At 32.4% G+C, this 24,818-nt stretch overlaps 1 protein-coding gene across 11 annotated transcripts in view; it reads left to right on the forward strand.

The window, feature by feature from the left end:
* CCDC91 (coiled-coil domain containing 91) overlaps window positions 1–24,818 on the forward strand; it is a 347,553-nt gene that overhangs the window by 106,219 nt on the left and 216,516 nt on the right. For 6 of the 11 annotated variants that reach the window (XM_054442943.2, XM_054442947.2, XM_054442944.1 and 3 more), the window contains 3 exons: window positions 10,668–10,825; window positions 11,766–11,969; window positions 12,681–12,785. In XM_054442943.2, coding sequence (XP_054298918.1) covers window positions 10,668–10,825; window positions 11,766–11,969; window positions 12,681–12,785 — 467 coding nt within the window. Of the gene's footprint in view, window positions 1–770; window positions 866–1,862; window positions 1,967–9,648; window positions 9,738–9,864; window positions 10,275–10,667; window positions 10,826–11,765; window positions 11,970–12,680; window positions 12,786–24,818 lie in introns of those variants that run through there. The other 5 variants (XM_054442939.2, XM_054442941.1, XM_054442942.1 and 2 more) reach the window with 3 other exon arrangements.

Raw genomic sequence — 24,818 nt, forward strand, 5'->3', positions numbered from 1 at the left:
AATGAAAACTATTCATTGTCTACATTCAGCACAAGTTTCAGGGTTATCTGATTCTAGCCCTGTTCATTGTCTTTGAGTTATTTTATATTTACAGCTCTTTATATGTTGTAGGAACTGATAGACATGAAATTCTGATTGACTCTGCACCTTTAGAAAAAAGCAGTTGGACCTCCATTTGCAATTTATTTCAGTATTTGTTCACTCTCTATAAATTTGTCCTATTTTAAACGATTTTTCCTTTGAAGTGATTATAACATTTGCCTGGTTCCCTCATTGTGTGAGTAGAATAAAATCTTTAATATATATCTACTTTGTCTCTGTGAGTCAAGATTTTATCTTTTTTTTGAAAATCATGTTTTTATATTTAAAATATTTCCAAGAAATGTCTAAATGAAATTTTTAAATTGATTTATTGAACACCTTTGATATACAGCACACTAATATTTTAATCATTTGCTATTTGGAGTGTTGCAATGGTGATATCAAGCTACAAACAATGGCAAGTCGTTCCATGACATCTAACAACTAAGTACTTTAGATAATAATTTATTTATTTTTTATTATTTTAATACCAATGTGATAATCTCAGGGTAAAGTTTTCTAATGTAAAGGATTGCTCTGTATCTTACATTACATAGTGTCTTGAATATAGTGCTACTCTACGATTGTATTTTGAATAAGTGATTAGATAAATGAGTCCAATAAAGAACACAGGCACTGTTTTCTTAAGTGTGTCATTATGTTCTAATAAGTTTAAAAAATTTCTTAAGGATCTAGTTTCCAGAGACTCAGGAGCCAAAAACTACCTCAGCAGGAACTTTACATTTTAAAATGATGTGTTCGAAACGTACCACTTTAGCTTAAGGTGTGATATAATTTTTTCCTTGCACTTCAGAAATTGCTTAGAATTTTGTTCACTCAGTATGAGCAAGAGTTAAAAGAAAAAAGCCTTTTATTTTTAGATAGTAAATTTGGATAAAAGATACTATGATTTTGGAATATTCCTCCCATATTCTTCAAACTGTTTAGACTCCTTATATCATTTTTTATTGTATTTTACTTCATTAGTTTATTTCTACTTTATTTTTGGATGCTGTGTTATTGCTGTGATGTTAAAGAAGCAGTGGGGAATGAAATTTTTTTAAATTTTAGTTTTTAAATTTTTTATTTTTAAAATTTTCCCATTCAAAAAGTTATATTTATATTTACGTTTATATTATATAATTTTATGTTGACTATACTAGCAAAAGATTATGAGGTCTCTTCCTCTGCATCTCTTTTAGAAATGGTAACAGTTTTTTTGTCATTTGCATAACTCTGAAATTTGATTATTGCAATTTATAGTATACAGGGTTACCCAAACAGCCCTCTGGAACACTGTTATTCCTCAAAGAAGCAAGTAGAGGTGGAGTCTTTGTTTATAGTATGCCAGTAACTCTGGAAAATAATTAAAAATAACTAAAATGGTAGAAATTTTATCAATGATGTAATCATTTTATTAAGGAAGTGATCATTTCTATTTCCTATGTTCCTCCATCTTGGCCTTTTAAAAGCTATTATATATTTTTCCTTCAATTTCCAACCTAGATGTCTTAGGTACGTCCTAAAATCCATTATATTACATCTATATATCTATACATATAATATATAAACATATACATTATATATCAAGGGTCATTTCTTGTGAGGAACCCTCCTTGGATAGAAACAATGATTTTCTAAACACTGACTTTCACCATTTTCTGTAAATTTTAAAAGAAATGTGTACACTTAGTTTCAATTTTTTTTAGTAATATCTTCATATTTAGATATGCGATTTGGATCTCCATAAGCACTTGCAAATTCTTTGTTTTTCATAACAGTGATTTCCCTACATGAGTGATTTTCAAAGGTGTCAGCAATGAGCATTGAATAGGAAGATGTGGATTCAACAACATAGACCTGAAAATACATTTGGGGATCAGAGGTGAGATGACAGTTTATGAAAGCAGATAGTCACCAGCCTCTAATGTACCTAAAAGATGAAAGAATGGGATAAAAACGAGGACCTGCATTGGATAATAGGGTGTTTGAATGAAAACTAAAGGTAAAAACTATTTTCTGAGTTACAAGTTATAAAAATCATTATTTTATTGGCATATTCTTCTTGAATTATTTTAATCATTAACAGAGATAAACAGATTTTTTTTGGAGGGTATAGATAAAAGTGCGTGGCTATTTTTACCCATTTCTTATTTAGAATTAACAAGAGTTATTATGTTTGTGTAAAATGAAACAGAAATGACCACAAACAGAATCACTGGGGAAAAAAATTGCATACTGTTTGGAAACTTGGTGCTCCTTCGCCTGTGTCATGTTTTGACATAGTTAGCTTTCTGTGCTTTAGAAGAGGTCTGTCAATGAAAAATGATATGTCCAAGTGACTTGCTAGTTACCCTTACAAAGTTAGAAATGAAGAACTGCCATTCATTGCACTTTTGATTTGCTTTGTAGCTGTGAAACAATATTGTGCTGACTTTGTATTCTCTAAATCTTAGAAAACCAAGGATTTCACATTTAAAATAAAGCAAATTGTATCTATACTCTGCTTAAGCATTAAAAGCAAGCAAACAAACAACATACCCAAAGAAACGAAATGTTATAGATTTCTCTTAAAAAAATTTTGCCTGTGTTTTTGTGGAAGTAGGTGTTGTTGGGCACACCTGATTTCCTGCATTTAAAGATTTTGGGCATGAGGACTGACATTACACAATTTTTAATAGACCAAAGAATACTGTAAGCACTTTGAAACCTTAAAAATTGCACCTTGACTAAGTGAGAAGATAATTATATTTTACATACTAGAATTTGTAATTTTAAAATTATGTTTACGATTTCCCATTTATTAAGCACACACATTTAAAACATGTATACCATCGTTACTATAAAATAATATTTTGTGTCTATATACGTGGACAATATTTACCAGGACAGATTTTCTTCTAAGGGTTGAATGTTATAGGGCAGTCACCTTAAATTAGTGAAGCTATATGAATTGTAGCATAGCAAAAACTGTAGAGGTTTAACTGAAAAAAATCTAGTTCTCACTTAGAGGGAAATAATATGCTGTCTTTTTTTTCACAGATGCTATTCATTTGTTTTCTCATTTTATATTAAAAATTGGATTTGGATTATGAAACACTTAGTAAACGTAGTATCAAATTCAACAACTTTCTGAAAATTCCTCTGATGCCTCATAAATTGATAGTGCCTATGAATTGTAAGCACTTTATGTTCAACTTTTCATATGTCTTATTGGTCTGATTAGCAGGATGCCAGAAAGGCTTGCATCTCCAAATTTTGTGTTTATTGGTCTGTTGCTGATTGTTGAGTTTTTTTTTTTTTTTTCCCCCACAAAAGCTAGTTGGCCCCTATTCGTCTTTACTTTGAAGCTGGATCTTTTCCTATCCTATTAACTCAGAGCATGCTTTGATTGGGGGTTAATGTGGTTCCTGGGGGTTGATTATTTCAATTAGGTAGGATATTGAAACCAAAGTCTTTAGAAGTATATTTTTAAGCAGGTGTAGTTATTTTTTTATTTTTTCTTTGTTGTATTTAAAAATAACACACCTGAATCTGCTATTTAACTTAAGAACTAGAGGGTTAACGAATTTCATAATTTTTCTTCTATCCTATCCTTCTGCCTTTGTCCCTAGAGGAACCACTGTCCTCAATTTTATGTTAGCATTTCCTTGATTTTGTAAAAAAAACAAAAAAACAAAACAACAACAACAACAAAAAATTATGTGTGTGTGTGTGTGTGTGCGTGCACATATATATATATAAGAGCTTTGCTTGTTTATGTGCTTTATAAAAATTGGTTCATACTGTTCGAAATCTTCAGGATTTATATTTTTAACGCAAATTTTTGTCTCTAAGATTCAGTCATGTTGTTACATATATCTGTAGTTTCTTTATTTTCACTGCTAAATAATTGATTATGCCACAACTCAGGTACCCATCTTATGTCAGTAAGTATTTAGGTTGTTGCCACTTCTTTGCTGTTATGAACAGTAACTGGTAGAAACATTCCGATATATATTTTTAGTGGTAGCAAGTCTGTCTTTATTTAGCAGTTTTGCCTAGGGAAGGATTTTGTGGAGACCAAGTTATTTTTCCTCTGATGAGTAATTCTTTAGATGTGTTGTTTCTTTTTTATTATATAATTTCCCCTTTGCTGTTTCCTCTTTACTTTTATTATGACTTACAGAAAACCTTGAAGAAATGGACAAATAATTCCCATATGTCCTTCCTTCATTTTCTTCAAAGGTTAACATTTTACCACATTTGCTTTATCATTTTCTTCCTTTTCCTTCTCATTTTTCTTATTCTCCTCAGTATTTTTTTAGTGTTCTTTTTGTTGTTACACTGAGGGCATTCAATCAAAATACTATGTCCCAAAGTAACTTGGGTTAGTTCTTACCCCTCCCTCTCTCATACTGTGTTATGTGATGAGGTTATTCATTTGCAAGTTCATTTGTTGTTCTTTGTATTCTGTTTTAGGATTTCTCATTCCCCTGCCTGTTGATTTCATTTTTCTTTTATTGAGTATGTGAAACATTAACGTGGTGCCCAAAGTTGAGAACTGTATTAAAACCTGTATTCAGAGAAGAGAGATTTCTTGCCATTCATTTATTATCTTTCCACCTCATTCCTGCCTATCTTCCACTATCAGTCCTGTTTGTTTTTGGCTTTATCCTTTATACATTTCCTCCACAGCCAATAAGTTGATGTATGTATCTTTGTCTTTTTATATATTTAAGGGCCTTTTGTATATTTTCATTTTGGTAAATTGTTCACATCTTTTGCTCATTGTATGGATATTTTTTATTCCCTCAACCTTTTTTTCCCCCTGGGTTTTAAATGTTCTTTATTTATTAGGAATATTGGCCCTTATCTGTGATACATGTTATACATATTATTGTTTTCCCCAGGTTTTAAATGTTCTTTATTTATTAGGAATATTGGCCCTTATCTGTGATACATGTTATACATATTAGTTTTTTTTCTAACTTGTTAGTTGGTTTTTATATTTGTTTTGACAGAAAAAACATTTAATATATTCTATGATGAAATTAGTCAGTCTTTCCTTGTGTTGTATCTATAATCTAGCCATAGTTAGAATGCCCTTCCTTATGTCTAAGGTAAAGAAGAACTCACTCATGTTTTCTCCTAGAGTATATGATCTCATTATTAAACTGTTTAGATCCCTGATCCTCTTTGGAGTTTCTTTTTGTGTATGATATGATATAAGAGTTTAATTTTATTTAATACATTTTTTCCAAACAACTAATCAATTGTTCTATCACTATTTATTAACAAGCCCATCTTTGACTCAGTGATTTGAAATGCTGCTTTTATCACATACTTGCTTCACACATACTTGGATCTATTTTTGGACTTTCTGATGTGTTCTTCTGATCTGTTAATTGCTGTGCCAAATAATATACCATCTTATTTATAGAGATTGTATAACATAATTTAATACAGCAAATTTTGATAAATAGTAGTATGTTTTAATATAGTTTAATTTAGTATATTTTAATAAGAGGGAATGGTATTCCTCATATAGCTTTTCTCTTTTAGTGTTGTTCTGTTCTCTCAAGCTCACTTTTTTAATGTGACATTTAATGCCCATTTATCTAACTTCATTATAAAAAACTTACTGGGATTGTATTAAGCCTATACATTAATTAAGAGAGGACTGGGATTTTTATGATATTTAGATGTTCTATCCTATTACAAGAGATATCTTTACCTTTGTTTAGGTCTATTTCCTTGTCTTTCAAGAGTGTTTTAAAGTTTTCCCCATATTTCTTGCTAAATTTATTCTTAAGTACTGTATTGTGTCTTTGTTGCAGTGAAAAATACTTATTTTCTCTACCATTACATTCTCTAAATGGTTATTGTTTTTACATATGAATTATATTGGTTTCTGCTGGTCGAGTTTATATCCTGCTACTCTTCTGAATACTTTTATTATTAGAGTTAATTTTATATGTATTCTCATGATAGAAGCATGAAATTGTTTTCACCTTTTTTCTGTTTTTATGGTGCTATTTCATTTCTCTTGTTGAATTGCATTGATTTGTGCCTTTAGTACAATGTTTAAAGATATAGAGTTAGTAGGCATCCTTTTCTTATTCCTCATCTTTACGGAAACACCTTTAATCTTTTCCCATTAGTTAAGTTGCTGCCTTTAGGGCTGAAGTTTATATATTTTATTATCTTAAGAAAGTGTCCATCAGTTTCTATTTTCTGATTGTTTTTAACTGAAATGGTTGTTCAATTTTATCACAGGCATGTCCAGAGTCTGGAGATAATCATACAATTTTTCTTTTTAATTCTGTTAATATGGAGTATTATATTAATGAATTCTGTAATAGGTAACCAGTCTTGCATTCCTGGAGTAAGTTCTATTGGTTCATTACATAATCATTTTAATATGGATTCATTTGTTAATATTTTATTTAGAACTTATACTTCATTATTTATAAGTGATACTCTAATCTGAAAATCTTGAGTTTTTCTGATTTTTAATGTCTTTATAAGGTGTTACTATTAATGTTATGTTAATTGTAGCGTTAATGAAGTTTTCCTTCCTTTTCAGTGTTCTTCCTTCTCAATATTAGAATATTGGGTTTATATAATGCTTGAATTTTTGGTAGAAATCCTCTTGAAATAATCTGAGCCTAATGCTTTCTTTGTTGGGTAGTTGCCTATTTTTTTCACAAGAAAATTTATTTTTAAAAGTTGAAAAAAATATTTAATCAGATCAACTTTTAGAAATTACATTTCTTTAGGAATTTTTTCATTTTTCTAGATGCTTTAATTTACTTAGAAGTCTGTAGAAGAGCCTTATTGCTTACTAATTTTTTCTGTTTTAATAGCTATATTCTCCTTGTCATTTAATTTTGTATATTTGAGTTATTTCCCTTTTATTGTTAGTTACTATTTTGTTTAATTTTCATTTGAAATTCAGGATTTTCATTAGTTATATGTACCTTTTTTCTTATTAATCTACTTCAATGAATGCAGTATCTTTATTATTTTCCTTATTCTACTTTTTAAATTTTCTTTTTTGTTTCTCTTTTAGTTTGAGCTCGGAATTTAATTCATTGTTTTTTAATTGAAGTGTTCAGGGCTATGAAGTTTTCTTTCTAATCACTGCTTTAAATGTATCCCATATATTGTTATGCAATGGTCTGTCACTATTTCTTAGAAATCTTATAGTATCTTTACAGATAATGGAAAATTAGAATTATATTGTGCTTGGGTGAATAATGGGATAGGTGTGAAAAGATTTCTGGAAAAGCTTGTTTTGAATGTTGCCAACTTATAACTTCAATGACAACTTCCATTTACTGAATGTTTACCATGTACCTGTCACTAAGCTAGGCGGTTGGTATGCATTATCTCATTTAAGCTGTATAACATCATTTTGAGCTACCTATTATTTCCCCATTTTCACAAGAGCAAACTTTGGCTTAGAAGAGTTATTGTAATTTGCCTAAGGCTGCATAATGCATAAATTGTTAATGTTTAAATTTGAATCCATTTCTTACGGCTTTTACCTAGACAATAATATTGTGAGGTCACAGAGGTCAGTACCTCTGATGGGGCAGAGTCAGGGAATGTTAGTAGTACGGCGTGACTGGAGTGAAGTTAGCACTTAGTGGTATCATTTCTGGCTTGAGCAAATGGTTTTTTGATGTATTATTAACTGAGATGGAAAACATGAAGCAAAGCAGGTTTATTTAAGATGATGGGCAAGCTTGGTATACTTGTTGGACAACTGAATGAAACTATCTGGTAGTAAGGTGAGTATATAGATCTAGATTTCTGCAGAGTGATTTATACTGGAGATGTATTGGGTATCATTAGCTTAGAGGTGGTAATTTGAAGAGTGGGTTTTGAAAGTGGTAATCTGGAATATTCAGTGCAGTGACAAGATGAGAAGAGATATGAAATAATGAAACTTGTGGTTTATTGGAGAAGGAGCCTGAAAAGGAATCAAGGAAATGGTAGTCAAGGTGTTAGGTAGAAATATAGGAGATCATGTGTAACAGGCACCAAAGGAGGAGTTTTAAGAAAAATGGAGGGTCATTATCATGTTCTCTGGAGAACTAAAGAAAAATAAGATCAGAAGTGTTTATTTGATTTAATAGTATCTAATATGACGAGTAGTATCTTAAATAACAGATCCAGTGGAGTGATGAAGATTAGGTTGAGGAAGAAGAAAATGGAGACAGGGGGTTATGAACTGTTCAAGAATTTTAGTTATGAAGAGAAAGGGTCATAGTACAGTACTAGCTAGTATGTGATTCAGGGTACCTTCATTCCATCTCTCTGCTGTCCTCCTTCAACCTCTCCCTTTCATCTCTTTCTTTTTCTCTTTTCTTTCTTACTCGCTCACACTCTTCCTGCTTTCTACCTGCTTTCCCTCCTTTCTCCCTAATATGATACACTTCAACATTTAATGTTACAGGATGAGAATTTAACTTGGGACAGCATGACATGTTATCTTATGCCTATAAATATGAGTAACATAAATAAATATTAAAATAGGTGTTAGATGAGAATGAAACTGTTAATAGTTTCTTGAATACAGGATGACAGCCACATATATACCTTTAAACATACTTGTTCAATAAATTTTAATAATAATGTTTAAAATAATAAAATATCAACACTGTACTAAATGCTTTACATGTTTTCCACAATTTCAACCTTATCAGCAAAATCTCTGCCCATTTTATAGATGAGGAAACTGAAGCACAGAGAAGTTAAGTAACTTGTCCATTGTTCTATACCTAGTATGGCAGTGTGGTTCTAGAGTCTATGCTCTTAATCACAAGGCTGTATTCTTTCTCACTCCACTGTATTAGTTATTTTCATGCCTTTAAAAATTCATTAGTAATATTTTTGTTATAAATTATGATACAGGATTAGAAGTGGGAATTGACGTTTTGAAGAACTCTCACTATTCTACTTGTATAGAATAGTGAAGATTAGAAAAAAAATAATTTCTGAAGTAGGGATACCAAGTACAAACATCAATTAAAATTTCACTTTTCTGTATTTGAGTTAAAGAATTGAAATGCCTGGCCGGGTGTGGTGGCTCACACCTGTAATCCTAGCACTTTGGGAGGCCGAGGTGGGTGGATCATGAGGTCAGGAGATCGAGACTATCCTGGCCAACATGGTGAAACCCCATCTCTACTAAAAATACAAAAATTAGCTGAGCGTGGTGGTGAGTGCCTGTAATCCCAGCTACTCGGGAGGCTGAGGCAGGAGAATTGCTTGAACCCAGGAGGTGGAAATTGCAGTGAGCCAAGATCACACCATTGTACTCCAGCCTGGGTGACGGGGTGAGACTCCGTCTCAAAAAAAAAAAAAAAGAAAAAAAGATGCCTATGGGTGAAGCTAGACTATATTAATTATATAGTATGGCACATAATATCTCAAAAATGCAGTATTGCTAAAAATGCAATATTGCTACATAATAAAAGTGCGTATAAGATAATTGTATTCTTAGAATATCAATCACAAATTGATGTATTTGTTATTTTGCTTATATCTAATGGCCTTATAAATGTCTTTCTTCAGGGAAACATGCAATTTTCATTGTGAGCTGCCTTCCAGAGTTTATGGTAGAACTTCACTGACGTTGCTACTGATGCCAATGTGGAATAAAGGTCTTTATAGTTTAGAAAGTTAAAATGTATAAATGGGCTGCACCAAAAAGTGACTCACTTTCCTTAAATTTTAAAATACGTAATACAAACTTATTTGAATTTTTAGAAAGAACATTGGAAAATCAAGTAATATATGTACGACATGTTTATCTTGCTTGTATCTGTACTTTTGTCCTATGTCATACCTGATATTTGGATTTCCTTTCAGGACCTTTATATTTAAGCTCTAATCACAATCTATTTTTTTTAAAGCTAATTGAAAAAGAAAAATTATTATTTTTCTGTATGGACAATTCAGCAAACTTAAACTGACTTTATTTTAGCATGAAAAATCTTTTGTTTGTTACAAAACAGACTTTAATGTAGATATTGTTGGATTAGTTGTTTCAAAGTAATTGTTCTTTTCCCTTACTTATTTTATTGTAATAAATATTAATTGGTTGACTGGCCTACCGAGTCATAAAGCCATTGAGACATGGGTGCATCTGTATTGCTCACTGCTGTCTCTTCAGTCCCTAATGCCTGTGACTGGCACTGGTAGGTACTCTAATGCTTTTTAAAAAATTAAATGGATTTTTCTGAATGAAATGTATGAATATATAATATATATATATGAGTATTTTCTCTATGTTGGAAATGTGCTCCTTATGGCACTGTGTTAGTATGTAAACACTAAGACTTTATAAAACTATTTTGTTTGCCTGGATCTTACATGGAAATGTCATGTTAAATTAAAAACACTAGTTTTAGCTTTCACAGATTGGGCCCTGAGGAATAGTCGTAGAATCCTGATTTTTCACTCTCATTGCTTTTACTTTCCTTACTTTTTTCTTTTACTCTATTTCAGCTCTCTTTCTTCCCTTCAACGTGTTCCCTCTCTGTTTTCTCTTTAATAATCCTATCCTTTTTGTTGTTGTTGTTTTTCTTTAGTATCTGGAGTCCATCTTTCACCACCTTCTCCTGAGATTGTACTGGACCATGACCACTCTTCTGCCATTGGCTGCCTCTCTTCTGATGCCATTATTTCATCACCAGAGAATACACATGCAGAGAATAGCATTGTGAGTCAGACTATTCCTAAAGCACAGGTAAAGACAAACATATTTTTAAAGGAGGTTTGCATATTTAAAAAATTGCCTGCTAATTTAATTGATGCTTTTAAAATTTCTTTTTTAGCCTATTTGTCTAAAAGAAATATTTCTGTAATAGATATTCTTATTTTGAGGCTAATACTTAGAATTCAAAAAAACTATATAATATGTTTGTTTTGTGGAACAACTGCAAAGTATTTAAGTAGCCTTAGTTACCAAAGTATGATTTGAGTATCTCATTTATTAAACTTTACTTGGCTTTGCATTTCAAATCTTGAACTTGAAAAGGGAAAATAATACAAAGAAGAATAAGTATTTCTCTTTTCAGCGAATCTTACCACACATTTTCAGGTATTCCAGCAACTATTTCAATTTTAGAGTAAAAACCAAAAATATAGCAGTTATAAGGTTTATTCATTCAAATATTTTTTAAAGCAAGAATTTATGCTAGCTGCTGGAGGTAGTCCCAATTTCTAAAGTGCTGTACACAATTTTGAGTCACCTGTTAATTTTGCGAGACAGTGGTGATCAATAGAGGTCATTGATAAATTTCAGAGTTTGATTTACAGTTTAAAATATAAACAAATTCTAGGTCTGTTTGTAAATTTAAGAACTGTTAACAACCAGATATGTCTATCCTTATTCATACATTTTCAAGCATAGGAAAAAGTTTTAAGTCTTTTAGTGCATTGGTAGCAAAATAATGAATACTTTAGATTTCAAAATTAAGAGGAAATTTTGTTTCTTACAGCAAAGATTGGGTTGTTGTAAAACTTTGAGGTCTTCTCTTGATTTACTTAAAGGGTGAAATAATTTTGGAACCTTTTCAACAACTTAATTTCCAAATGTGGTTTCTAGTGCCCTTTGGGTGTTTTCATTATTGGTATAGTGTAAACTTTCATCTCTTGTGTATTTTTTTTTTTTTAATGTGGTTTAGATTCAGCAATCAACACACACTCATCTGGATATCTCACTTTTTCCATTGGGTTTAACTGATGAAAAAAGTAATGGAACAATTGCCCTTGTGGATGATTCTGAGGATCCTGGAGCCAATGTATCTAACATACAGCTTCAGCAAAAAATTTCAAGTCTGGAGATTAAACTCAAAGTATCCGAAGAAGAAAAACAGAGAATTAAACAGGTATATTTACATTTGCCTAAGAAATGTTTGAATTGCAAATATTAGAAATTTGATATAATCTCAAACTCTGATTAAAAACTCATCAGAGGAAGAAGATACTTTTCTCCCTTGGCTGTAGGTTTAAAGCAGTCATGAGCTTATCACTTGGAAAAGCCTTTGATAAGAAATATATTTTACATATGTACTTTTAAAGATATGAACATCGTTTACTAGGTTTTTTCTAGCTATTGCTTTCTTTTTTGGTTTATTTTTATTTACTTTGAAAGCAGGTAGTATTGTGTTTCTTATGAAGAGGTGAAATTTTACGACATCAACTTTTCCCTGTGGGAAGTTAGGCATCACGGGATATTTGACAAGAGTACTTAGGTATACAGCCATTTTAGTAAATTCTTTACTTATGCTTTCTTCCCTGTGAATATATCTATCAAAAGAGCTTAGCAAATTTATAGAAAGTGTATGTAGAGGTAGATTATGTTGATGAAATTGTTGAGATGCTCATATTCATTTGTTGGAATGAGTAAATGTTATGTCCATGTTTGATATTGGCCTAGAAATTAGAGTGAAGCATATAATTTATAATGTTGTTAGATTTTAAGCCATACTTCCCATGGATTCTTTCTCTGACAAATGTTTTCTGACATGTTCATTGAAAAAACTAATTATATTTTATGCCATTAAATATTACAAAGCTTGTATTTGGTTTTGTTTTAGGATGTGGAATCATTGATGGAAAAGCATAATGTCTTAGAAAAAGGCTTTCTAAAAGAAAAAGAGCAAGAGGCCATTTCTTTTCAAGATAGATACAAAGAACTTCAGGTAAGGCGACTGAATTTAAGATTTAAAATCTAAGCCTTTTGATGAAGCATGTGCTATAATTTCAAAAAGTGCATAATGAGCATCTTATGAATGAAGAATCAGATACTTGCTTAAATATATAAAACTGACCAACATGGGTTAAATTAATGGGAAGATGCCCATTTTGAAAAATATGAGTCTGTGAGCAGCCCTGAGGATTAGTAGTTTGAGGCTCAAACAATTTGGTAAGAAATATTCTGTTTCTGATGGATACATTTTGGGAACTGTTTATTCTAAGTTTTGTTATAATAATTACATTTGAATTACATTTAGAATCCTGTAATCCAGAACTGAGGCACTTAACTTTTTGAAATAAATTGTCTCCTTTTCTCCTTCCTAAATTTTCTTATTTATTTCTTCTACAGTCTAACACAGTAAATGGCAACTCCATCGTTCTAATTGCTAAGACTAAAACTTACTCATTCCTTTTTGTACTTACTCAATGTCTGTTTCTTTAGCAGGACTTGTTGGCTGTACCTTCAGAATATCCAGGTTTCAACCATTTATCATCATGGTCACTGCTATCAACATATTGTATATTATCATTATTTCTCCCTTGGATGACTAAAGTATATTCTAACTAGTCTTTTGCTTTTGTCACTGCCCATGTGCAGACCATTCCCCCCATTGCAGCCACTGTGATCTGATTGAAACTTAAAGCTGGTCATGTCATTATTCTGTTCTAAAACCTTCGTTGGCTTCTTATCTTTCCCACACTAAAAGCCAGGTCCTTAAACTGGTTTTCAAGTCCCTGTGTTCCCTTATGTCCCTTCTTCCTCTCTTTTCCTTGCCTCTTTTTCCTCAGTCATTTTTCTTTTTCCTAATGTCCAGAGTGCTCAGATTCCCTCAGATACCTGCATGGTTTTCTTCATAGCCTTCAAGTCTCTGTTCAAGTATTACCTTATCAGATAAGCCTTTCCAGACAATGCTGACATCCTCTCCATCCACCTTATCATAGTCTGCTTTATTTTTATTCCTAGCACCTTGTACATTTGACAAATTATATATTTACTTGTTTATTTGCCTGGATCTCTGTAATAGTCTCCTAAGTGGTCTTCTGGCTTCCACCCTTGTTCTTTTCCTTCATGAGTTTTTAATTCAGCAGGTAAGAGTAGTGTTTTAAAAATGTAAATCAAATCAAATCCCAGACTCAATTCCTATTTTCTTTCCAATATACATTTTCAGGCTTCTCCAGTTTACCCTCAGGCATTTATTTACACCAGGCTTTACAATAAGGTATAGGTGAATGTGTGAGTATGTGTGGGGAAGGACATTCTTTGCCTATTGGAAGGGTATGGTCCATGATTCACTCACATACCCCTGCCTGGAATGCTGTTCCTCCTGTAGATAAGTTTTTTAAAAATACAAAACTTGGAAATAAGAAAAACGCAGGCAGTGTGTGTTTTCGGCGCCTGTGATGACATTGTTTAATGTGCCCACCTCAGGAGTACTTAGGAGAATGTACTTTATTTAACTCACTGTTTATTCTTGAATAAAAGTCTCAGATGTAGTGAAGTTACATGTTAATTTATAGATTTTTTTCCCCTGAAGAGATGCAAATAATTCTGTCTGTTAGAAAAGATAACTTCAAAGAATATAATTAATTGCCCTGTAGGATATTAACAAGTTTTATCTCTAACCTAGTGCTTTTAGTCCAACACTCCATGTTGTTAAATTTCCTATCTAAATCCTGTTCTTCACACGCTGCTTAAACCAGTCTTAGCATCTTATTCATTCGGTCTAATAGGATATTAACCAGTTTTGTCTCTAACCTAGTGCTCTTAGTTAACACTCCGTTGTTAAATTTCCTATATAAATCCTGTTCTTCAAATGCTTCTTGAACCAGTCTTAATATTCATTCAGTCTTAAGATAAATGATTAATTCATTAGTAAATGAACATAATAAATCTTTGGTATATCTTCAGTTGGTATTTACATGAGTCAGATTAACTCTTTGGAAATTATACTTTTAACAGCTCTCGCTGAACTCTAGCTTCCTTCTGATATTTCCTCAAATGCTACTCTTGTGGAGGCTTTTCTTAATCATGCTGTATAAAATAAGGCCCTTTGTACTTGCTCAGCATCCCCTAGCCCTTTTTATTTTTTTCTTTTCTATATCACTTATTCCTACCTGTTATTTTATTTTGATTTGTTTATTTTCTGTCTTTTATGCACTACAGTGTAAATTCCTTGAGATTAAGAAGTTTTCCTTCCCAGTAGTACTTGGCATTTAGTGCATTTTCAATGAATACTGTTGGATGAATGAATAGATAAACTAGTATCATGTACCCTGCTCCCCAAGGACTAATTACATTGTGTATAGCCACACTTACTGATCTCATCCTTGGAATTATGGTGCTGATTAAAAGGCATAGTACTGAATAATGAGATAACTTTGTGTTTCTTTGTCTCTATTGAATGACTTATTCTGGACCCTTTAGTGAGACATACATCTTTGAGAGTTCAGTTTTTCCCTCTATAAAAGGGAACGGTAACATATCAGAGAGACTATGTGAGACCTAACATATATCACTTTGGGTTGTTTTTACATTAATGACCAATATAAATGCTATCTGGCATTATCATTGTTGTCTCACTACATTTACTATTAATAGTGATAATCTAGGAGTGATGACTTGAGTCTTCAAAGCTAGTTCCTTTTGTAGGAATCAGTACTTTCAAAGAAAACTTTTTTCGGATGACTTCATTTTAGGACCAATAGGCTTCTCTCTCCTTTTTATAGCATGGGAATAAAAGAGTAACTTACGGAGTGTTAAACACCTTGGCTAAATAAATTATAGAAAAATGTACCAGGAGGTCTCATAGCCAAATTGAAGTTAAAGTAGGCATACTGTTCAGTTTATGTGTCACCGTACCATCTCTGAGGAAAGGATTTCTATCCTCAGTCCCTTCCATTCATTTGATGTGCCAATTCTTTGTTTTTTATTTGGTTATTGTATTTTTCAGTTCTAAAATTTCCATTTAGTTCTCCTTCATATCTTCCATTCTGTGCTGAAACTTTCTATTCTGTTTGTTTCAAGCATGTTCATAATTCCCTGCCGAAGCGTTTTTTACTATGGTTGCTTTAAAATCCTTGTTAGAAAAGTATCATCTCAGTGTTACTATTGATAGTATTTTCTTACCCAAATTGAGATTTTTCTGATTCTTAGTATGATGAGTGTTTTTTTAATTTTATCCTGCATATTTTGGGTATTTTGTATGATACCTCGGATCTTATTTAAATCTTGTATTTTAGCAGGCCTCATCTGATACTGTATAGTTGGGGAAAAGATTAACCATTTTGTTAATGTCAGGTGCAAGTAAAATGACAAGTTTTCCACTCAGCCCCCTTTGACACCCCGGGTAGGAGGGATATTGCCTTACTCCTGAGATAAGGTGGGATTTCAGGGCTCCCACAGGCCTTAGCAGATACATCCCTGGCTGGGAGGGGGAGAGACACCTTATTACTGTTCCACGGGTGCCTTACCATGAGATTAGGTGAGATCTTCTTACCTCTGGATAGTTATAAAAGTTCTGGCTTCCCACTCAGCTTCCTCTGACACAGGAAAGGAGGGAGAGAGAGTCTTTTTCCTTTTGGATGGGGATAGAAGTCCTAAAACTGTCTTCACAACCACTTGGTTTTCTCCGATACCACATCGAGGTCATCTATGGGCACTTCATTGTTGCTGGGCAAGAGTGGAAATCTAGGCTCAGTACTCGGCCTTTTGTGACAGAGGTGGTTTAAAAATAAAGGCGAAACTTGGAAATAAGGAAAAAGGTGAGCAGTGTGTCTTTTCAGTGTCCTATAGGGACATTGTTCAATAGGCCTACACTATGACTATTTAGAAGAAAGTATTTTGTTTGAGTCATTGTTTACTATGGATTAAAAGTTTCAAAGTTAGGGCCATGTGTGTTTTTTTTCCCCATGGTATTTGGTTGGTGTAGGGTGTTTATTGTCTAAAAGCTTTCTGTCTTGCTAGATTGTGCCTTTCATGGCCCTTTTGTTACAGAGGATTGACTTTTATTGGGGCTTTTGTGCCTGTTGGTGTTTCCTGGTTGCTGCCTATTCCACTCCCCAGTTTGGGATATATGAGGCTAAAAGAAGACTCACGGAACTCACTGCTTTGTCATTCCTTGGATTCCCAGGTCCCTAGTTAGTCTGCCTTCCCTCTCCGTTCCAGAATCCTCTGACATTTGTTTTAATAAAATGTCCAAACTTTTTATCTCTATTTATTGATAGAAATAGGGAGAAATGTGTCTTTTTAATTTTAATCTGGAAGTGGGATAGAAAGCAACCTTTTAAATTTTAGTTATTCTTTGTTGTAGCTACATCAGGAAATTGATATCAAAGTTAAAATACATTAATTTGAAACAGGTAACTTTGAGTCAGTTTTTTTTGGGGGGGGGGTGGAAACAGGTTAATGAGCTCCCATGGAGTCATTCTAGATAGAGGAAGGATGCATCAAAATATATGGATAATTCGAAATGGGAGATAATACATAAATCTCTATATCTGCTTTATATTTACTAAGATTGTGCATATTTATGTGTATGTGTTAGATATTCTGAAAGTGTATTTTCAACAAAAATATTTACATTGTACTGTAAATACCTGATTCAGGAAGAATTTAGAAATCTTAGGCTTCCCTATTTGACCTTTCTGCAATCCAGTTCTTTCTGGGGGTTATGGACTTCTTTCAGACTAACACAAAGTCGTTTCTACCTAATAATTTCTTAGGAATAAGAGATGTGATTAAATTTGTGAGTGTCAAAGGAGGCTACTGTATGTTAAATATGTATAGGATGAAATATTAGCAAATTAAGTTTTTAAATAGTGATATGGTTTGGCTATGTCCCCACTCAAATCTTGAATTGTAGCTTTCATAATTCCCACATGTTGTGGGAGGGACCTGGTGGCAGATAATTGAATCATGGGGATGTGTCTTTCTTGTGTTATTCTTGTGATAGTAAATGTCTCATGAGCTCTTATGGTTTTATAAAGGGAAGTTTCCCTGCGCAAGTCCTCTTCTCTTGTCTGCTGCCATGTGAGACATGCCTTTCACTTTCGTCATGATTGTCAGGCCTCCTCAGCCAAGTGGAACTGTGAGTCCATTAAACCTCTTTCTTTTATAAGTTGCCTAGTCTTGGGTATGTCTTTATCAGCAGTGTGAAAATGGACTAATACAAACAGTGAATATATATTAAATTTCTTGTTTGGATTTATGGTCTGCCAGTCATCCTTTAGATAATTGAATCTTATTTATGACATATTTTCTGTAGAATATGGCAATTTTTTAATATCAAGGTATCTAACGTACAGGTATTTTAAATGTTTGTGAAGCTTAAAGAAATGAAAAGAGTTATTTATGATGACAGGAACAATATACTGGTGCCTGCATCTCTGTGGTATCCTAAATAAAGCAAAACATTTAGGAGTCCAGTAAGATATTGCTAGATTAAATTAGCTGAGAAGTTCTTTCTCCTTAAGAAATGTTAGTATGTGTATGTATTTATAAAAATAGTATGTTTAGTCTGGAAAATGTGGACAATATAGAAAAAGGAAAACAAAATTTATAGCTATTTCTCACCATGAAAATTCTAAATATTTTCACCTGATTTCAGAATACTGGGCTCTGAATTTTCAATTTTGAAAATCTACCCCTCTACTTAGGCCAGGTTTTGGATGTATCTTTGTCAGAATTTTAGTCTGACAAGAGAAAGAGTAATTAATAAATGGAATGTTTGTAAAACCTTTAAACACACTTTTTAAAAACAACATTAATGATTACGGAGAATTCTAACAGTGTTATTTTATGTGATATGGTCTAATTACCAGGATAGGTGGAGAGGCGTGAATGTGCCATAACAAAAGGAAATAAATACTGTGAACTCTATAGTACAGTGGGGGTGTGTGCTATGTCCCCTTTTCCTGTTCTGTCGAGGGTGTGTAGCCTAACCAGAGGAAGACAAGTGAGTCATGCTGCATTTATCAGAAATAGCTATTTAAAGGACTTTTACAAAACTTGAATAGAGAACTCCTCATTTTAGTACAACTTGGATTCCAGTCCCTTTTGTCTCCTTTCTTTGACTCCTGTAACAAGTGGGTCAACACCTGTGACAAGCACTCAGGAAACTTGGCAGCTCATCAGATAGCACATGTCCTCATGCTGCCACATTTCTAAAAATTCAGTTACCAGACACAGCTGGTTATAAAATTATTATCTCTGATAGTCATCAGTATTGGTATCTATGGCTAACTTTGGGAATTTTTTGTGTAAACTTATGGAATAAGTTACACTGGACTTATTCTTTCACATTCCATTTTCTATTGTAGTGCCTCCTGGCTACAGCAGCTTGATTATTTGGCTTGAAAATTTAATTAAAAAAATACTGTTTTATGAAAATGAAGTGTTTCAGAGGACCTTAAATTTACCTATAAATGGATTTATACAGTCCCAGACAACTACTTACATTCTGTTGCTGATTTCACAGACTGTATTATTTAAGTACCAGTAGATATTAATCTAAATTTTTTCATGTACTCTTTAAAAATAAGTACTAATCAGGTGTTGGACATTGGGCACTTGGCAAGAGGCTACTATAATAATTGTGCTTTATAAAGTTGGTTAAAGGGTAGATTAGATGAGTTGCTTGACTACCCAGAATAGTTAGCTTGATGATCTGGTATGTAGAGAATTTAGCAGTTACGCGTAGGTAACCCAAAATATAGTTTGCGGTCTTATGTAGGATTGGAAAATGCTGAAGGAAATATTAGTACACATTAAGCATCACTTGAAGACATTCTGTTTATTCACATATTTTTTGGCATGACTAAACACTCTGAAGATGTATCTTTGTCAGAATTTTAGTCTGACAAGAGAAAGAGTAGTAATTAATAAATGGAATGTTTGTAAAAAATGAAAGAATAAGGATTTTATATTTTAGTTGGTCTTACATGCATTTCTTTTAGTAGTATATTTTAGATTAGATTTGATGTTGGGAAATGTATGTATTTCTGTTGTTAGGAATCCCATCCTCTTCATAGGCCTTATAAAAGGAGAGTCACTGTTTGAGAGATGAATCATTGTGAGATATGGTCAAGTATTTTCTTTCTTATTTCAAAGCTAATTGAATGATTGAATTATTCAATTCATAGGTTAAATACTAAAATTTGGAAGACCTCTTTGTCAAACTGTATTAGAATAATAAACATTGCCATAATAAGCATTTACATTCATTAAAACATGTCTATATCATGTAGAAAAGTTTATTCAAACCAAACAGGTAGAATTATTTATATAGAAAGAACAACATGTTAAGGGTATTTTACTTTATGTGTCAGTTGTATATTCTTTTTTTTTTTGAGAAGAAGTTTCGCTCTTGTTGCCTAGGCTGGAGTCAGTGGCATGATCTTGGCTCTCTGCAACCTCCACCTCCTGGGTTCAAGCGATTCTTGTGCCTCAGCCTCCAAAGCAGCTGGAATTACAGGCATGCACCACCACACCCGGCCAATTTTTGTATTTTTGGTAGAGACGCGGTCTCACCATGTTCACCATGCTGGTTTCGAACTCCTGACCTCAGGTGATCTGCCCACCTTGGCCTTCCAAAATGCTGGGATTAAAGGCGTGAGCCACCACACTTGGCCTTGTATATTCTTAAAAATAAGACTTTCAGGTCCAAGTAATGAACTTGAAAATTTTGCTTTATACAGTAGTTTTCATGAATTTCTGCATTTCATCTGTTTTGCTTCACTTATTTGACTTCCTTAAATTTTAGAACAATAATCTTCAATCCAGGAAAGTTTCAAAAATGCTAAATTACTGGCTGATACCAGTTAATTAATGTGTTCAAGTGATTCAAACATCAAAAACTGCATATAGTAAATAAAGATATATAGTGAAAAGTCTACACCTCATCCTCTGCTACATCCATCTAGTTCTTTTTTGCCCTCAACAGGTAATTCCTTTTTTTTTTTAATCCTTGTAGAATATTTTATAATGCAAACCAAAGCCAATGATAAATATACATATATCTCCTTCCTTCTGGCTCATTTAGATAATAGTGTACTAAATATTTATTTAGTTAAGATTATTTCTTGGAGGCCTTTTCATAGTGACTCATATAGAAATTCCTTATTCTTTCTATGAACATCTGAAATACATTATTTTCTTCTATCATAAAACATTGCTGTCAAAGTCTAATACCAATCTAATTCTTTTTCCAGTTTCTTGTTATATCCTGCTTTTGGTTATTTTTGGTTGATTCCTCTAGGTTTACAATATGTCTTTCTAATATATGTAGTTTCAATTTCTTACTTTACAGTTTTAAGAAGTTATTACATTATAAATTTAATGTTTGTTTTATTCTCTGACTGTGTCTTCCTTATGGTGACTCCTGTTATTTGTATGTTGGATAGTCTTTGCCTTCTACATTTGTCTTTACTTGACTCCTTTTTATTGCTTCATTTCTTTTTGATCTAAAATTTGCTCTCCCTTTTATTCTTTAGTTTAAATCATCATTTCTGAAATGATTTATTCTCTCATAATTCTTTTCTAAAATCTCTCATCATTTCTGAGTTGTTCTAACTTTGGTTTATGTTGTTCTTTATTTTATCATTTTCTGAGTATCTTTTAGCTTACTGTGTTGAGTTTTTAATCTTTCTTTTTATTTTATTATTTATTTTTACTTTCAGCCAACTCACACCAATTTTTTTTTTTTTTTTTTTGCTATTCTTTTATTTTCTGTAGGGCTGTCATTCTGGTCCTTCTTTTTTTCATATAATAACATTGTATGGGATTCAACTAATGTTCTTCTGTTGTTTTTCCATGAAATTAGTTCTCTTAAACTTTTTAAATGAGTCATTTAAGATAGTTTTTTTCTCTCATTTTAAAATCCTGTGTTTTTGTCTGATAAAAAAATATGGTGGCAACATTTTATAATTTTCTGACTTCATTTGCTTCCTCCACTTTTATCTTGACCCTCTCTTTCTTCTCTCTCTATTGTCTCTGGTTTGGTCAATTTGGATTTTCCCAGCAATTTATCTTCAGTGTCAGGCTTTATCTGGAAAGTATTTAGAGTTTTTTGGGCCCACTGACTCCTTACTGAAGACCACTTGTACTTACCTGAAATTGTGTAGACCTCTCTCAGTTTCAGCTACTGTTCTTATCTTGGCATGCTGACCTCTCCAGTGAGTTTCTGTTAGCCATTTCAGAGTTGCCATGTCTGTCTGATGTCCTATTACTTTTATCTTTTTTCCTGCACAGATTCGGATGCCATACACATCTTGGGACTATTGATGGTTTGTCTTCACCTGTTCATATTTTGGCATTCAAAAGGGATATAGATTTGTGGTAGGAATATGTCAGTTTGTGCTTCTATTTTTTTAAAAATTTGTTCTGTAAGGGATTTTTGAGACATCTAAAAGCTATACCATTGTTAATACCATATTCTTAGATTCTTTTCCCTGTTGATTGCTATTAAAGGGAATTATGTGTGGTAAGAAGGGTTAAACACGTGCTTTCCATGAGGATACTTATTTTTTATGGAATTAGTAGTAGATTGCTGGGACCTGGAGTTCTCAATCTCATAGCAATAAAACTTGAAGGAAAAGACCATGTTTTGTTTATTTTTGTATACTGTTATTAAGCACTTAACGAGTGTCTGTGTCTGTAAGAATTGTTGAAATGAAAAAAATGTTTGGAGAAAGATGGTTTTTTCAAGTAGTTTTTTTATTGTTTATTTTCACCTTGAGTTTTATAGAAAATTGATCATACATTTGCCTAAGAGCCACTAAAGTTGACAAGCTTCATTTTTTTAATTTATTTTTTTAGAGAAGATGATGAACTAGTTTTATGTCCATGTGTAGGGGTGAGTGCAGTGATCACAAGCATATCTGTAGGGTTACTACTTATTTAATTCTGTGCACTGAAACATATAACTTGTATTTGTACCTTTTTTATCAGTATTTGCACCTTTTTTTATTGGTATTTGCAGATACTGATTACCAATACCATAAATGATGTTCCTAATAAGCACCTGAAGTCATTTTTCTTTCTTCACTAAAGTATTGATTTATAGAATAAACATTTCACTTTTATACTGTTTCTCCTCATTCACTATCTTTATTCTCTGATTAGCAGTCAGCAACTTAAGTAAAATAAGGGCCATTTCACAAAAATAAAAATTTATTTTTAAAAATGAAAGTAGCTTTAACTCTTTTTTTATTTAAAAAACTAGCTTATTTGATACCGTTTAAACAATGAGAAGACTATACAAATTTTATTAATTTTATCACCTAAATATTCAGTTTTTAATAGAAACAAAAACAATTTATTACTTTTCTAACCATGAGGGGAAAATGTACAACTTAATAATTTGATTATTAGTACGGTGGTTCACATCTGTAATCCCAACACTTTGGGAGGCTGTGGCAGGAGGATTGCTTCAGCCCAGGTAAATCGAGACCAGCTTGGGCAACTTAGTGAGACCCCATTTCTCAAAAAAAAACACAAAAAAACAAAATTAGCTGCTGGGCATGGTGTGTGCACCTGTTGTCCTAGCTACTTGGGAAGCTGAGACTAAAGGATTGCTTAAGCCCAGGAGTTTGAGGTTGCAGTGAGCTGTGATTGCACCACTGTACTCTAACCTCAGTGACAGAGCCAGACCCTGTCTCCAACAAAATTTCTTTTTCAATTATTTGTTATGGAATAACAGTAGCAATGAGAAAATTAACTGACATTTTAGTCTCAAAAAATGCCAAGAATTGGAGGCAGTTATGAGAATTAACAATATAGGTACAGTTTTTGGAAATTTTGTGCTGGCTTTTATTTTAAAGGGCTTATGTCATTTTCTTATCCCTCTTCTAATAATTGAGAAAATCAAATTGTCATTTCATTTATTGGAACTAAATGGAACAGTTTTGAAGTCATTGGGAGAATATCATTTTCAAAATCTACAAACTAATTGATGCCAGTGAGAATGTTTTTCTTCCGCCTTGCTACATTACTCATCATCCACAGTAGTAGACATTTAAAGTAGTTGCTAGTACTTCCTCAAGTCCAAGATGACATAGATGTTTAAGGAATGCCATCAATTTACTGATAGGTTTTGAGGGGACAGAAAAGACTAAATTATATTTTAATACCACCTAATTCAGAAATCTTAAGGTGTGATGAAATATGCATCTTAGACTTGACTTGGTAAGTAAAATAAGTTTTTCTGTTCCAAATGCTTTTTAAGGTATTTAGAATTTGTAAACAGTTAGTTTAGAAATTTAAAATGTTTTTAAAAGAAAAATCAAGTAAAGTGTTTTGGTGAATTTAAGCAAATAAACTTCATATATTTTAGCACATAGAAAATAAAAAAATATGCTTATAAATGTAAAAATAATTCCATGCTTTAAGCAAATGAGCATCATTAAACAGATTTGCAGTAGAAAAAAGTATTAATGCCAGAAAATGGATTAAAAGTCCACCTTAAATTTAGGTGCTTAGGTTCTCATGATTCTGCATAATGTCTCTTAAGCAAACATCTGTTCTGTCAGCAGTAATTCCGCCTTGGATAAACCTCATTGGCTACGATACTGCCATTGTGCAAAGTTAAACATTTATTCTAAATACAGTTGTCCCTCAGTATCTGTAAGGGCTTGGCTTTAGGACCTCCCTTAGGTACCAAAATCTATAAATGCTCAAGTCCCTGATATAAAATGGCACAGTATTTGCATATAACCTGTGCACATCCTCCTGTACACTTTAAATAATCTCTAGATTAGTTATAATACCTAATACAATGTGAATGCTATGTAAATTGTTGTTATATTGTATTATAATAATACAATATAATAATAAGAAGAGAAAAAGTCTATATATGTTCAGTGCAGTTGCATTTTATTTCTTCCTAATACTTTTTTACCCCCAGTTGGTTAAATCCCTGGATGCAGTACCTACAGATGCAGAGGGCTGACTATATTCACTTGGCCATACAATTCTTACTCAT

This window comes from Pongo pygmaeus, chromosome 10 (genome assembly GCF_028885625.2).
Source record: "Pongo pygmaeus isolate AG05252 chromosome 10, NHGRI_mPonPyg2-v2.0_pri, whole genome shotgun sequence".
NCBI classification, from domain to species: domain Eukaryota; kingdom Metazoa; phylum Chordata; class Mammalia; order Primates; family Hominidae; genus Pongo; species Pongo pygmaeus.